The sequence below is a fragment of the Dermacentor variabilis genome, chromosome 4 (genome assembly GCF_050947875.1).
Source record: "Dermacentor variabilis isolate Ectoservices chromosome 4, ASM5094787v1, whole genome shotgun sequence".
Lineage (NCBI taxonomy): Eukaryota > Metazoa > Arthropoda > Arachnida > Ixodida > Ixodidae > Dermacentor > Dermacentor variabilis.
Genome location: NC_134571.1, coordinates 198,519,511 through 198,534,308, shown reverse-complemented (window position 1 = coordinate 198,534,308; position 14,798 = coordinate 198,519,511). Strand labels below are relative to the sequence as shown.

The following is a 14,798-nucleotide window of genomic DNA, read 5'->3' as shown; positions in this document are numbered from 1 at the left end:
TGTCTGCGGCGGCTGCTGTGAATCGCGCCCGCGCGGCAGCCATGCGCTGCCTCTAGTCACCTCCTGTTAGTGATGCAGTCGTGCCACAGTTCGCTCCGTTTGCAATGTACCGTATGAAACAGACTGTCCACGCCACCTACGCTACTCACAGCGTTTTCTTTCTAATGCAAACCTTGCACTTATATAATCATAATAGAAAATATTGAGACGCGAAATGAAAACGTGCACAAATCTGTGCTGAAATTTCGCATCAGGGAGTGTCGTAATCATCGACGATCTGTTTTTCATCCCCCGCTGTGCGCCATGTTCGCTCTCATCTTTTGTTGTGCTCGTTCGCTCGGTTAGAGGTGACGCCGACGCCCGCAGCAGAAACGGGCGCGTAAGAGCTGCTCGCTTACAACAGCTTCGTTGGAAACTGGGTTATGATTCCGAAAGGTCACACAAGACTGCTCTCTTTTTTTTACTCAAGTGACCGCGAAACCTTGCATGTAATTCTCTGCCGGATGCAGGTGTAGCCGCCGGAACACATATTGTAAATGACAAATCTAGACGAAATTCTGCCCCGAATTTCGTCCCTTGTAACCCATAGTTCGCAAAACCAGGTACGTTAAAAGCGGAATTTGTTTGCAGGAAAATAGGTTAATATAGAAAAATAAATCAGGTCGGAAATATAGTCTATCATCCTAAATTATGCTGTAGGCGGCTCCTTTGTAACATTGAAGCCCGCCTTTTACCGCTGAAAGAGGGTGCCAACCTTCTGTTGCAGCAAGATTGACAGTCGTCAGCGTCTCCGCAAACTACGAGCACTACTGCTGTATTGTGAACGAAACAGGAAAGTAATGCTGGCAAACGTGTTCACTGAACTCACTGCAAAATGCAGCCTCCAACATTCCTGCATTGTTTGTTCCGTAAAGATGAAATGAAACACATTTACCCCTCTCGTTTTTTTTTGTTGTTGTTGTTGGACGTGTTTCTTTGCTAATAGTGTTAATGCAAAATAATATATATTGGGAAAGCTTTCAGAAGGTTTCTGTCACAAATTTCGCTGCTCCAAAGTGATTCAAAGTGTAAATCTCGCTGCTCCGAAAATTGCTTCAAATCATAGTTTATTCGTATCACCACTGCATGATTCACAGTGTAGACGCTGTCCGCTTCTCGCACACTCACCAAGGACCGGCCTTCGAGCACGCTTTCCAAGCGACCATGGCTCCTTGTCGTCATGCCTTTGGTGGGAAATCCACAGGTGGGATACCCTTCCGGGTCTTCCAGCTCCTCGTTGAGTGAACCCATGGGGCACAGGTCGCGCGCTTTCACCGCCGTGGCCCCTGGCTGCTGGTCGTGTGACGTCATAGTGTCCCGCTTGGAGATAACCACGCCAGTAGGCGTCATCTGGCCGGAACCGATGACGGGCCTTCCTCCCTGTCTTGTCCTCTCTCCACCTAGCGACCGCCTGCGGACACGAAGACACCGCAAGCGCTCAGCGACGAACCATGTGAAGCTAACCTGCGGCCGCAGCAGCACGACGTAACTTCTCAGAGCGTCCCGCATAGCAGAATCGTATCGTGTGAAACAAACTAAGGCAAGTGTTATTCTTACGTGCGACCAAGTTTAGATGTGCTCTCACATAGACACATGTCTTCAACCCTGCATTGGTGAGACTTACATTGTCACCAATGTAGTCCCTCGTCGTATATATGGTGTTTTACAGCGAAGCTCTTATTCTCTTATTGGTCGGGATGTTTTTGTGTCCGCATGCGCGACCTTTGCTCACATAAAAATGGGTGCCGATACCGGAGACAGTGCTAAGAAGCGGGAAGGTCACATTGTACTTCTTCTCCAAGACGCATTACATGACTTCATCAGGTGACAAAAATGCCATCGTGTGACGTCACGTGTCACGAGACGTCATCATGCACTATCGTCACTTGGCGATGCCGTTGTCCTGTAACGTAACGTTTGACGTGATGATGCCATCAAGCGACATTTAGTGTAGTCACGTCATCACGTGACGTTTGAGGTGACTGTGTATTTCCGTTACGTCATCATGGGCGGATCCGGGCGACAGTGCAAAGAAGTGGGAAGTGCCCAATATTCTGCTTCTCCAAGAGGCGTCACACGACTATAAGGTGAAATCATCGCTTGACGATGACGTCATCACGTCACGTCATCATACGATATCATGGCGTGAACATGTCCTTATCGCGTTACGTAATGTTTGACGTGATTTCATCACGCGGCGTTTGAGGTGACAACATAATCATGTTTCGTCATGTCAGACGTGACGTCACTATTTGGTCACATGTGTCTTGGTACCATTGGATAGTAACGCAGAAATTTTCGCTTTACTAGCAATATAATGATATAACATTTATAAAGAATACCCCACACAGCAGTTGTGGCGGTTTTCCACAGCTTTGCTGGACATCCATTTTCGCAGGGCAGCGATGGAGAGTCATTGTTTAGCTGTACCAAAGACTGCAATTACATTTAAGAGCAATCAAAATGCTTAAGGTAATGATTTTCACAATTACACTAATTACCTTTCAATTACATTATTAAATTAATGCGATAAAAGCACGCCGCCGCCTACACTTACCCTATAATAACAAGGGATTGCATTGGTGACAATGTGTTTTTAGCTGCACCAAATTTTAATAATTGCCTGTGGCATACAGCACAATTCTAATCGTTGAGCTAGATCACTCGATGAGGCTACCGATTACTTCTACGAGCGATCAAGATGCTTAACTGAATAAATTCCGTAATAGCATTAATTCACTTTTAATTACTTACTTCAGGGCACCTATTTCAATCTACGAATTGTAGCTTTAGTGTGTAAAGCATGTCGACGTGGAATAAATTCCGAGCATGGCACCGATTTCGAGAAACGAACCCCCAAACTTGCATTCTTGTTCCACTTACTTTTTGAAGAAAATTGTGTTTTGTGCATTGAAGAAGAAAAGTAAATGGAACCTCAACGCATTTCATCGGACACTTTGAAAATAAATACCTCGAAACTGTAAAAGGTATGGTCAGAGTTCCCGAACATGCCGAGACCAGTTCCTCTCTATCGAATGCGGATCCCGTGATCACTCCTCCGAAAGCTGCGAAAACGCCCTCTGCTGTGGGAAGAGTGGTGGTGGGCATGCCGGGTATTTGCGCACGTGTGTGCTTTGTCAAACAAAAAAGCTGCAATAACGTCTAAAGTTAAAGAAGGCATTTCATTCGAGGAAACACGGAAACGTCTCCCTTTCCTCCAAGGCACAAGACACGCTGATGAAGCGCGTAAGTGCTGAGCACCGCAGCAGCCTCAGGCACCCCGTCCGCCCACGCACTGTGGGTGGTTGTGCCACCTGTCTGTCCTCTCGGGGGCAGTGGTTAAAGCTGCTCCACTTCTGTCGAAACAGGGCCCTTCCACCTCGAGAACATCGGATCTGGGTGCCTCTCCACACGTGGACAGGTCTCTAGCGCAAAGTCACAAAGCTTGCACAGGCAGACATCCAATGCATCTGTCGCGGCAATGGACGCTATCCAATGTCCCTCAGCGTCGTCGCTGTCGGAGGAGCAACGCGGCTCACTTGAGGGTTCAGAAAAAGAAAGAGCTGCTCTAGTGACTCCGCCTGAAAAAGCTTCAAGCACACAAGCCAAGAAATTTCTCGTAAGCAGATAACCTTCACCTTCCCTTACTACATGGATACCCAAATAATCCAGTGAAATGCCACAGTGCTTCGCCTGATTTCGAACGATGTTAAGGCATCTTTAACGAATTTTAACTAAAGTTGTTCTGCGTACAGGGAGAACATCTGAAATCATCCTCAACACACATTTTGAAAAAGACTTGCGCAAGACCAGACCACGAGGATCGTCTCGAGACATCTCGCGGCGCCGCATTTATAGCACCGACGTACGCTGCTTGACAACACCTACACTTAGAAACAAATTTGGTGGCAGCAGCCATTAAAGTCATACAGTTTGACCGGTTTTTCGCAGTCTGTTCATTGTACGTAGTGCCTGACTTTTCTCTGGAGTTGGACAAATTGAGAAACAAACTGAAGAGCTCCCGGAGCCACACATCTTGACAGAATCCCTTGTGGGGTACTGGACGGAGTGGAGCGTAGAGAAGGGACGTCAGGCCTAAACAAAATTACATTTCTTATTACTGCGTCAGCAAGTGCGCCGCCTGTACAGGGCTGTCGGTCAAGCTGACGGGGTCGTAGCTGGGTAAAGGTGGTTGTACTTACGGGTCGTCATGTGCTTCCTTTGAGGCATTCAAGCGCAGTAGTGTCCGGTCGTCCATCAATGCAAATGATAAAGGTGTTTCTGCGGCACTCGTGAACGGGGTAAGGCCCAAAGTAGTTCGTTTGAAGGGCCTTACGATGGGCATACTGTCGCGCAAAGACTTGTTGCTGCCCGAAAAGTCCGGAGAAACGTAGGACCCTTGTGTTGCGTGTGCTCTATTGGAAACTGGCCGGACGGATTGGGACATGGTACACAAACGCTACACACAATCCGTGGCTAAGGGAAGTGCAGTTACACCTTCGAAGAGATCGCAGGGGTGAATGGCAGTGCAAAAACCAGCTCGGCTGTTCAGCAGCCTAAGTCAACTTTCACCGCTATGCATATGCCACAAAAGTGTTGGGGTAAGGCGCTGCACCCCCTCTGAAGGCGAGCCTTGACGCGTAAGCGCAGACTTCGCGTGGCGATGAAAACGCTCAACGAGGATGTTGGATTGTGGGTGGTAGGCTGTCGTACATAGTCTCGTGGTGCTGAGAAGACGAAGTAGTTTCTTGAGGAGGATGGCCTCAAATTTTCAACCATCGTTTGTTATTATGGAAGGTCGGCAGCCGAAGCGCAAAACCCAAGTGAACAAGAAAGCTGTCGCAATGGTAGGCGCCGAAATAACCGGAATCAACGAGCTTCCGTCCAAATGTGTACCTGTGATGTGGGTAAGGAGATAACGATAACCTTGACAGGGAGAACGAGGACCGAAGATGCCCAGATGAACGTTGTCAAACCGCGCGTCAGGTGAAGACAAGGTCGCTGGTGGAGGGACCGGACAAAGGTAGACCTTCAATCGTTGTAACGGTAGACAGGAACCCGCCTGGTCTGGGACTTGAGTGTTAAGTTGAGGTCAGACAAACCGCCTAGAACGTAGTTTCTGCGTTGCCCTAATGCCGCGATGAGAGAGGTTGTGAAGAGCTTCGCCGACGACGCAGGTGAAGAAATCACACTCTTTCTCTCTCTCTGAAAAGACACGAATGATCGGGTTGGGCTGCAGAGGTGCAGCACACGATGGTTAAACTGCCGGGAAAAATGACGTTTTCAAGTTGCGGTGATGTAGACGACCAATGGAGTAGGTCTGTTTTCGTGTCGTTCACGTTGCTGGCGAGCTAGAAGTTCTGCGACCAAGTGAAGTGATGTACAGGTGAGATTGCTAGCATCGTCCACGCGGCTCAGTACACCGGCAGGAGTGCTTTCTGTGCCCTTGACGTGCCGAAAATCGGTCGTCAATTCCGAAATGAAAGCTGCTTGGGTATATCTCTCCGAGACTAGATCCACGCCAACCAAATGACCGCATAGACGAGGGATTTGTGGTCAGTGAGAATCAGAAAGTGTCGACCCTCGACGAAGTGGCGAAAATGCTTTGCGACAATGCAGGCAGCCAGGAGCTCCTGCCCAAAGACGCTGTACTGACTGTACTGTCTGGCTTCTCTGAAAAAAAGGTGAGAGGCTGCCATGCTTCATTAGAGTACTGATCTACAACAACACATACAGCTGTACTGGACGTATCCGCCATGATGGAGCTTCGCGCGTCAAGCGTGGGGTGCACAAACAGTATGGCCTTGGAGAGTGTGATTTATACTTGAGTGAATGCCTCGGTAGCCTCCTCAGGACGTTGCAAAGTGGATTCTTTGCTTTCTATTGGCAGCATGGCGTCAACAGGAGCGACTAGTTGAGCGCATTTTGGGATGAAGCGGTGATGAAAGTTTATGAAACCGAGGAAAAGGCGTAAGCTTCTCAGTTATGTGGCCAGCTAAATCTGCGATGGCGCGAACCTTCCCTGGCACCAGCTGCAAGGGTCAACCAGATGTCCGTGGAACTCAAGTTGCTTCTCTCTAAGTTGACTCTTCATCAGCTGGTCTTGCGCTTGCAAAGCGCGAGACCAGCATTCTGAGATTCTCCATCTGCTCGTAAGGAGACAACGAGCAAGTAGTCGACGTAAGCAAATACAAAATGCACCTATCCTCTCCGAAATGGCTGCGGTGCCAGCTGGGTGGAGTAGTGGAGCGTGCACTACAGGCAGGTGTGCGGCGAGAAATTCTGGTGCGCCGTCGACGATGATGAGAAGGCTAAGAGCGCTGATGTTCTGCGACAGAGACGATGGCCTTAAGGCGGTCGCAGAGGCTGTCAAGTGACGACGGAGTGACGGTGGAGCTCTACGATGACTGGCTGTTCACAGGAATTGGGCCTTGAAGGGAGATGAGAGCCGACGCTGATGATGCAGTGCCTTCCATCACGCTGTCGGTCAGCGAAACAATGTCGGGCTGCTGATTTAAACGGAAGCGGCTATCTGTACTTTCCTTGGCAGGCACTGCAGGGTCAAATCTCGTAGGAGTGCGTCGTCTATGTTAGCCGCGCTCGGGCCCAGGCACAAAGTCAAGTGCAGAAAAAGTTACAAAGGCCAACGATCTTCGATATCTTCTATGGAGAGCAACTGTTGTAGAAGACTGCGTCGCGACGGCGTCGTTCGCTGTAGGAGTGTGGCTTTGAGAACGTCATATGACGTGGCGGAAGGTGGTGCAGACCACATATCGTACAACAACGCGGCAATGACAGCTTGGGACAACGCGGAGCTGACCAAGTAGTACTTACGCAGCTTGCAGCGAATGCTGGTGACGGAAAAGTGGCATTTCGCCTTGAGGAACCATGTTTTCTGGTTCTGGTCCCAAAACACCAGCGGCCGAACGGTAACAGGGCAACTTCCGTGGGCTCTATGGTGCCTTGGCCCACCGCGGGCTGTGTTGGCTGCTCGGTCGACATGGTGTCACAAAAACATAGAGTAAATGTCCGGGTCACAACACTGTGAGACCTTGGACTGAGCGGAGCATAGCGAAGGGACGTCAGGCCAAAACTAAGACTAGATTTTTCATTACTACGTCAGCAGGTAACCAGAGCGCCGGTGAACCCGAGCGCGACCGCATGCAGCGCCAGCCTGCGTGTCTCTGCTGCTGCGACGATAGCGCTGCGTTGACTGAGCTACAGCCGCAGAACGTAAATGCCCATAAGAATCTCTGGGACAACTCGCGATGCGACGCTAGCGTTCAAATAACTGAAAACTTCATTTTCTGTTTCGTGCGGTTCTGTTGAATAAAAAGGATCACACCTTCTGTAGTAGCACCACCCCCCCACATAGAACATACCATTCTAAAAACCTAAGCGTAACCTCTGCAGCATTAATGCCGTACTTAAAGTGAAAAGTTGTTTTAAATCTGCACAGAGGTGACCATTTTGCAATAGCTCTATACGTCAGCAAACAGGCTGAACGCATTTCACCCCAACCGACTGGGAATGTTATCGAGAACGTACACATCTGAAGTGAGGTCACATCGCAGCTCTCCACATGCAGTCGCGTACTTCACAGCTTTTGTTATTGATGCTGCATAAAAAATGCATTCCGCCAACGAATAGACCTTCATGTAAGCGGCGCTTCCCCTGGTGGAATGAGGAATGCAGAAAGGCAGGCAAAAATTGTGCAGGACTTTTGAACTTCGCTTTAAAGAGCGGAACGTGATAGCAATCAAATATCCCTGAGTGCTTCTCGCGCTTCCCGGCAACTGCAGCTTATGTAACAGCAATGTTCATCGGGAAACGCTGGCGGCGAACGCTATACACAAAGACGAGCTTTCTGGTTTTCTTTTCTTTTTTTTCTTTTTTTTTTTTTTGATGGTTTGCAAGGAATTGAGGGGGCCGCGCCGCTCCTACTAAGACAGACTTCATACGGCAGCTCGAAAACGCTATCGCCTCATAAGGGGTTTGTGTTTGAGCTTCCGCCCAACAGAATTATGCGAGTCTTATATTCGCTTATAACTCTTGTAACTCTTAAATTCGTAACTCCTATATTCAAATTACTATCCGACACTGTCATATCTGTACGTTGGGTGTAAGTCGTACTTTACAGTTTTTCTACGTATTCTAGCTTGAGAAATTTAATTTGTTCAGTAACTTCCCTGCGCCACATCGAGAGCCGGCGTAGTTGCGTATGCGTGGTCTAACATTCTTTTTGCCGAACTGATGTCTGACACAGGACGCCGGAAGCTGGACGCCGTGGTTATTGCGACATGGAGCCCTTGACGTTATCGCGTTTGAACTAAAGCAAACCCTGCAGATCTTTACGAGAGTCTCCATCGAACTGTACAAAATTTGATCAATCTAAAGCAGATTAAGTCGCAGGGCAAAAGAATACGGCGGCAAGCGAAAAGGGAAAGGTGGGAGAGCGTCAATTAGCATACAGATGAGAAAAAAGCTTGTGACACGTTGAGGAAGACAAATTAACGGCACACACGTTTGATGCTGTTAGTAAACCACGAGAATACTATAGAAGATAAAGTTAACTCTCTTGCTGCCCAATCTTAACGTTTATCCAGTTCTGCATATTACTTATAGCCGTGAGAAATAAAGAGCGAAGAGAAAGAAAGCCGCTCGAACGTCAATGTAGGCACACTGAAGAGTAAAACAGCTCCTTCAATATAGCGAAACTGCGCGTTGCTCTGATCTCCTGTAATCAGTTTGCGCCAGGACAAGATCGCATCTCATATGAAATGATCGAACGCATACATCCTGAAAGTTTAATGACGCACCTCTCATTGTTTAATGCAATACAGGCAGCTAGGCAGGCCCGGGATTTACGAGAAAGTCCTTGTAATTCCTATACTTAGGGAGTAAAGAGACCTATCGTCGGCTAGTACTTACAGACCAGGAGTACTGACTATTCCTACCTGCAAGCTCTTCGCAAACATTATAACTTGACACCTAATGCACTTTTATAAGACAACAAATTATTAGATCCGCGCCTAGTGTGGTATCAGGGAAGATGGGTCAACAGCAGATCACCTTGTCCACATCGAATCAAACATAAGAGATGCATTTATTCACAAACAATTCTTCTGGTCAGTGTTTCTAGACATGGGAATGCCCATGACGCTTCCTGGCGAATTCAAACTTCACAGGGTTTTTCACAGTGAAAACATGTTAACCGTAATCGAGAGCTACATGTCTAAAGGCACATTTCACGTGAAACTTTGCAAATGCTCTGTCTAGGCCTTTCACCTAGGAGAGCGGCGTCCCTTAAGGAAGGAGGGTTACTGAGCTGTACGCTATTCATTGTCTAAATGAATTCTTTGCGCTCAGCCATAACTGGTGCAATTCTTTTACTGCGTTTATGTGGACGATGTCCAGACAGGCTACATCTTGTAACGTAGCAATCTGCGAGCGACCAAGCTCATATCAGTCAAAACAAGTATGCCGACTCGCAAAAATAAATTTAAAATATATTCTAAAATGAGTACGTGCATCCTGTTCTCGAAGAGTGGCTAGGTTTCTGGGCCAAACATCGAGCTCAGTGGAGAGCGTCTACTGGTGAAGAAAGAATAAATTCTTTAGTGTAATCTTTGACTCCAAGCTAGCATCGCCCTCCGCATAAAATGCACCAAAAGAAAATGCCTAAAAATAAAGGTTCCGTCACACACCCTGGGGCCGTGACAGGAAATGCCATATTACCAGTTTCCTCGTACGTACACGTTTACATTATGACGCCATAGACTATCGATCCGCTACGCCAGATGGCTTGAAAATACTGGACCTGGATCACTTAGGCATCTGCCTCGCGAACGATCCTTTTAGGAGAACACATCCGATAACAAGCCTCTACGTAGAGTCGAATACGGCATTTGTGCATCTGCGGAGATCGCATTCTAGCTTTACATATTTTGTCGAAGTTCGTTCTCTTTTCACACGTTCTTCATATTGAACCATAAACAATAAAAAATGTGCCGCACTTTTGCACAACCAACCTGTCGCGAGAAAACCCTTTTCACTGAGGGTGAGGAAGCTTAGCGAAGAAATGCGCATCTCAGTCCTCGACCATAATTTCATAGCTCCAATAAAGCAGCCTCTGTTATGGCGGTGGTAGCAAGTGGGTAGTGAGATGACGTTCGCTGAAATCCCTAAGGTGACTCCCGCGGTACATAGTCGACGTACTTTCCAGAAATTCAGTGCAAGTACTCTTGCACTGCATTTTATGCACGTGCATCAAAATCCCACGCCAGTGTCTCTTATGCGGCAGTCAGTCCATAGTTTTCAGTATCCACATACTGCAGCCCGAAACAAGTAACTTCACTGCAGAGACCTATGCTGTAATACCGGCTGTGCAGTCTATTATAAAACATATACAAGAAGCCACACCCTGAAGCGTCGTAAAATGTATCATGACATTCTATAAACACAAATTTCTTATACAAATGGAGCTTTACTCAGTCCTGTGTACAACCAGCGTGCATCGCATAGGCGCCGACTACGGGGGGGGAGGGGGGGGCGTGGCTTCGGCCCCCTCCGGAGTTTCCCTAGGGGGGGGAGGAGGGGAGGGCTCAGCCACCCCCACGGGCTATGCGAAAGCCACCCCCCCTACACAAACCTAAAGTGCGATTACAAGAGCTTTCTCACCCACATCATTTGAGGTCTCTTTTGACTTTCCTCGACCTTTTCACTTGAAATTTTACTGGGGCGAATAGCTTACTGAATCATTGTTGGCGTGGACGTGCAAACCTTTTCATTCATACTTTCGCTTTATTTCTGCAAATTCTGACATTAAGAGGACACGCGCATTAGAAGCACTAGCGGCGGCTGCCTCGTCCGTATTTTCTCACTTCCACATTGCCTTAAATTTCCACTGTAAACACCATGCATATACACAATATATTTAAATATGCACACAGGACAAAGTTTATTATATTTTTGCCACAAAACATATCACCCCAAAAGCGAATTGACAATGTCAGTGCAAAGGTTTAAATGTTAGCTTTTTGTCATCCCAGTTCTCATTTCTTTATTTACTGAGCAGAAGGCAAGCATGACCCTTGCCTTGGGATCTGCAAATGGCAACAAGAGGAAGGCCGAATATATATATCAGTCATGGAAGCGTCGCGGTAGGTCAAACGCATCGACTATCATGAGAAATTTTGACAACCTGTGAGAAACTGGCAGCTTCAAGAAACCGCGGCGGAGGACTGCATCTTTGAGTCCAACACTACGCACGGATGTTCTAGCATTTATGACCTCAAACCCTGATGCTAGCGTGCGGGACGTGCCCGCCCAGAGACCAATTTCCAAGTCATCAGTTTGGAGGATTCTAAACGACGGCCCTTCACCCGTACCACCTTAACCAGCACCAATACTTGGAAGATAGGGACCTGTAGAATCGTCTAGATTTCTTGAATTGGGTCCTCACAAAAGCGTGTGAGTCACCGTGCTTTTTGAACAACATCCTATGCACAGATGAAGCCAATTTTTCCACAATCTCCTGGGTAAATTTGCATAATGCACACTATTTCAGGGACTCAAATCCTCACTGGGCAAAGCGCAATCGGCACCAGTACCAGTGGTCGCTCATGTGTGATTCGGAATTTACGCCGGTGCTACAATCGGTCCCATCTTCTTCGATCACACAATTACTGGGTAGCGATACGTGAACTAAATCCCTGAAGGAGTGAGGAATGAGTTTCTCAGCGAAGTTCCGCTGTCACACCTTCCACTTCATTGGCATCAGCAATATGGGGCACTTGCACATAGCAGCAGCCCAGCCACGAAACTGCCTGGACTCGACTTTTCGTGAACGATAGATTGGAAGGCACGGGCCTGTAACTTGGTCAGCTAGGTCACCTGATCTCTCTCCACTCTATTTCTTTCTTTGGGGGTTATGGGAAAGATCGTGCTTACATGATGGAGACGCACGTCAGATTAGTTCGAGGCAAGGATAACGTATGTCTGCCGTAGAATTCCGGGGTCAGTCATCAAGAAAGCCACTGAAGATGTGATAAAATGGACACAGTACTGGCGTCGCTGTAAAAGGAGACCTATTCGAATACGCCCTCTAAGCAGCAGCTGGTGTTTAGCGGAGCTGACGAATTCATAGATAGTGAAGGCACACTGAAATCTGATTATTTATTTTTTTTGCAGACATCCTGATTGCCAATTCGGCTCATTTCGAAGTGGTATATTTAATTTCTTGAACGCATCAGTTTTGCATTTTCTCTACAGGTTGGCCGCTTCCCGGTCTGTTTATTTCACTTTTATATTTTGACACGAACCTGTTTTTGCAGCACGTATACACTTTCATGAAAAATCAAACAGTAACTTTAATTTGGCATTGGTCCAAGGCTAGTTTCTGGCCCGAAATACGGCTTCGCGCGCACTCTATCGATGTGGTGCGAGCAAAGCCGGGATTTTGAAAGATTCTATGCCTATTAAATTGCTTTTCCCATTTCGTGCGTGGTCAGAGTGGTGCTTCGGCCGCGTTATCAAGGGGCTTTTGTTATCAATGTGATCAGTCGGCCTTGAAAGACGGATAACAAGTGTGACGTAGAAATGAGACGAAGGAGTGGCTGGGAAGCCGCGATACCCGCTGTTGGTGCTCCTTACATACAATTATCAAGGTGATGCGCTCTCTTTCAGGTACGCCACAGGCAATGCAGTTGTTTTCAATCGGCTTACTTGAGGGCGCTGCTTTATGATGCGGGTGTGGGTGGGAGGGCACCAACGTGCTATTTTTCGTACTTGCTGAGGTTTCTTTGCCAGTCGGAAAAGATTGTATGGAATTATTAGTACGCCATCGAAAACACCGCAGCTGGGTGTCTTCTTGGGGTGCCTAAAAATGCCGCATTGACGCTTTGAAAATTAGGACAGTGTTTCTCGAATTCTATAATTAATTGAAATTACCGAAATAAATCTAAGTAACGAAAGAAATAGTGGCGGATACACCAGCGTATTGGAAACAATAGGCACTAGGTTTTTTTCGAGTAACGGAACTGCTCTTTTTTTTATGTCTTGGGGCACAATATTTGGGGAACACTGCTTAATTCACTTAGTAACCAAATGAGACCAAGCCGGGTTCACCCGAAATCAGGATGAACAGCAGTCATGCGCAGGAGCGCTTATACTGGGACGCACAGAAAAAGATAAAAAGAGAGAGAGAGGTCGCAGTTTCGCCGGAAAGGCGAAGCAGTATTAGTACCACCAAGGGGTCTCAGGCTGTGAAATTTAAACTCTGCCCTACTATAGGGCCTTGTATATTGATGCGTGTACTCATTTATCTTTATCGGGCGACCACGTTTTTTCGCCCAACAAATGTTATTGCACAGCGAGGGACGCGCCTGCATGTATCGGAAGTTTCTGGAAGGTTATCGATGGTTCTATCCGCTGTCTGTCGCCGAATCTTGTGTAATCTGATTGCACGTATGCGCGACGCGAATAGTGTAGAACTTCGTGGAAGACACACGGGTCCCAGCGATTACTCTGGAACATTCGACGACTGATGTATAAAAGCCGACGCCCTTGACCCGCTGATCAGATTTCCGACGACCGCCAACTGTGTTCGCCGCTATCGTTGTGTTTAAGTGTAACTTGCTTTCGAGGACAGAAGTTCGCCCAATAAAAATTTAGTTTCGCCATTTACAGTTTTGCTACTGTGTGCGCCAGTTACTATCACGTTACAACATCCTCATATAATGCTGTCACTTCAGCGCTCAATTCTTCGAGGTCACACGAAGTTCCTTTAAGCGCAAGAAATATATATATATATATATATATATATATATATATATATATATATATATACAAAAATGTGCCGTACGAAGGATCAACCTGCACGACGAAGAGCGGTAGATTAGTGATCACGCCTGCTGAACGGCGAAGTTGCACTCATTCACGTATTAGAAACCTCACATGCCTAACTTTATTACAGGCAGTCTAAATCATTCGCTCTAAGTTTGCAATCATGGTCCCTTCCTAATCGAAGTGGACCCATTTACAAACCAGAGGATTTATGGGTACTCTGGTAAAAAACTGACCCATTTATATATATATATATATATATATATATATATATATATATATATACATATATAAATGGGTCATAAATATAAATCACCAAATATAAATGGGTCATATAAATACACCAGCCCTAGTAAGCCGGTCAACCTGCCGTCGAAAACTTTGTTCCATTGCGTGGATGCACGATTTTTTGAGCGCATTTGTTAGACAAAGGTTTGCAATTGCTCTTTGCGATTCCTTGATCTCCGACTCGAGCTCTCCAAAGGGAAGGTCTGCTGGGCCTATGAACCCAGAGGCGACAAGGCGCCACTGCCATTCGAATCAGCGCATTCAAAAATAGTGAAGAGAGCAATTGCAAACCTTTGTCTAACAAATGCGCTCAAAAAATCGTGCATCCACGCAATGGAACAAAGTTTTCGACGGCAGGTTGACCGGCTTACTAGGGCTGGTTACCCGTCGCACCTTCTTGTGTCCGTTGCGGAAAAAATGAGCAAGAACCTAAAACTCAAGCGTGCCCATGGCGAGCCAGGTAGCGAGAAGCCAAAAGAAAAACGACGGACCGTGGCCCTGCCATACGTGCACAACGTATCTCACCGCCTGAAAAAGATTGGGCGCAAAGCTGGTGTTAATGTAGTGCTTACTGCCCCGAAAAAACTAAAAAGCCTCTGCCGACGCGTCAATGCTGAAGAGCCGAC

The 14,798-nt window shown here is 47.1% G+C and overlaps 1 protein-coding gene across 2 annotated transcripts in view; it reads right to left on the bottom strand.

Moving 5' to 3' along the window:
* LOC142580044 (endothelin-converting enzyme 1-like) overlaps positions 1 to 14,798 on the bottom strand; it is a 95,607-nt gene that overhangs the window by 54,559 nt on the left and 26,250 nt on the right. For both annotated transcript variants that reach the window (XM_075690790.1, XM_075690792.1), the window contains exon 3: positions 1,168 to 1,450. In XM_075690790.1, coding sequence (XP_075546905.1) covers positions 1,168 to 1,450 — 283 coding nt within the window. The remainder of the gene's footprint in view (positions 1 to 1,167; positions 1,451 to 14,798) is intronic.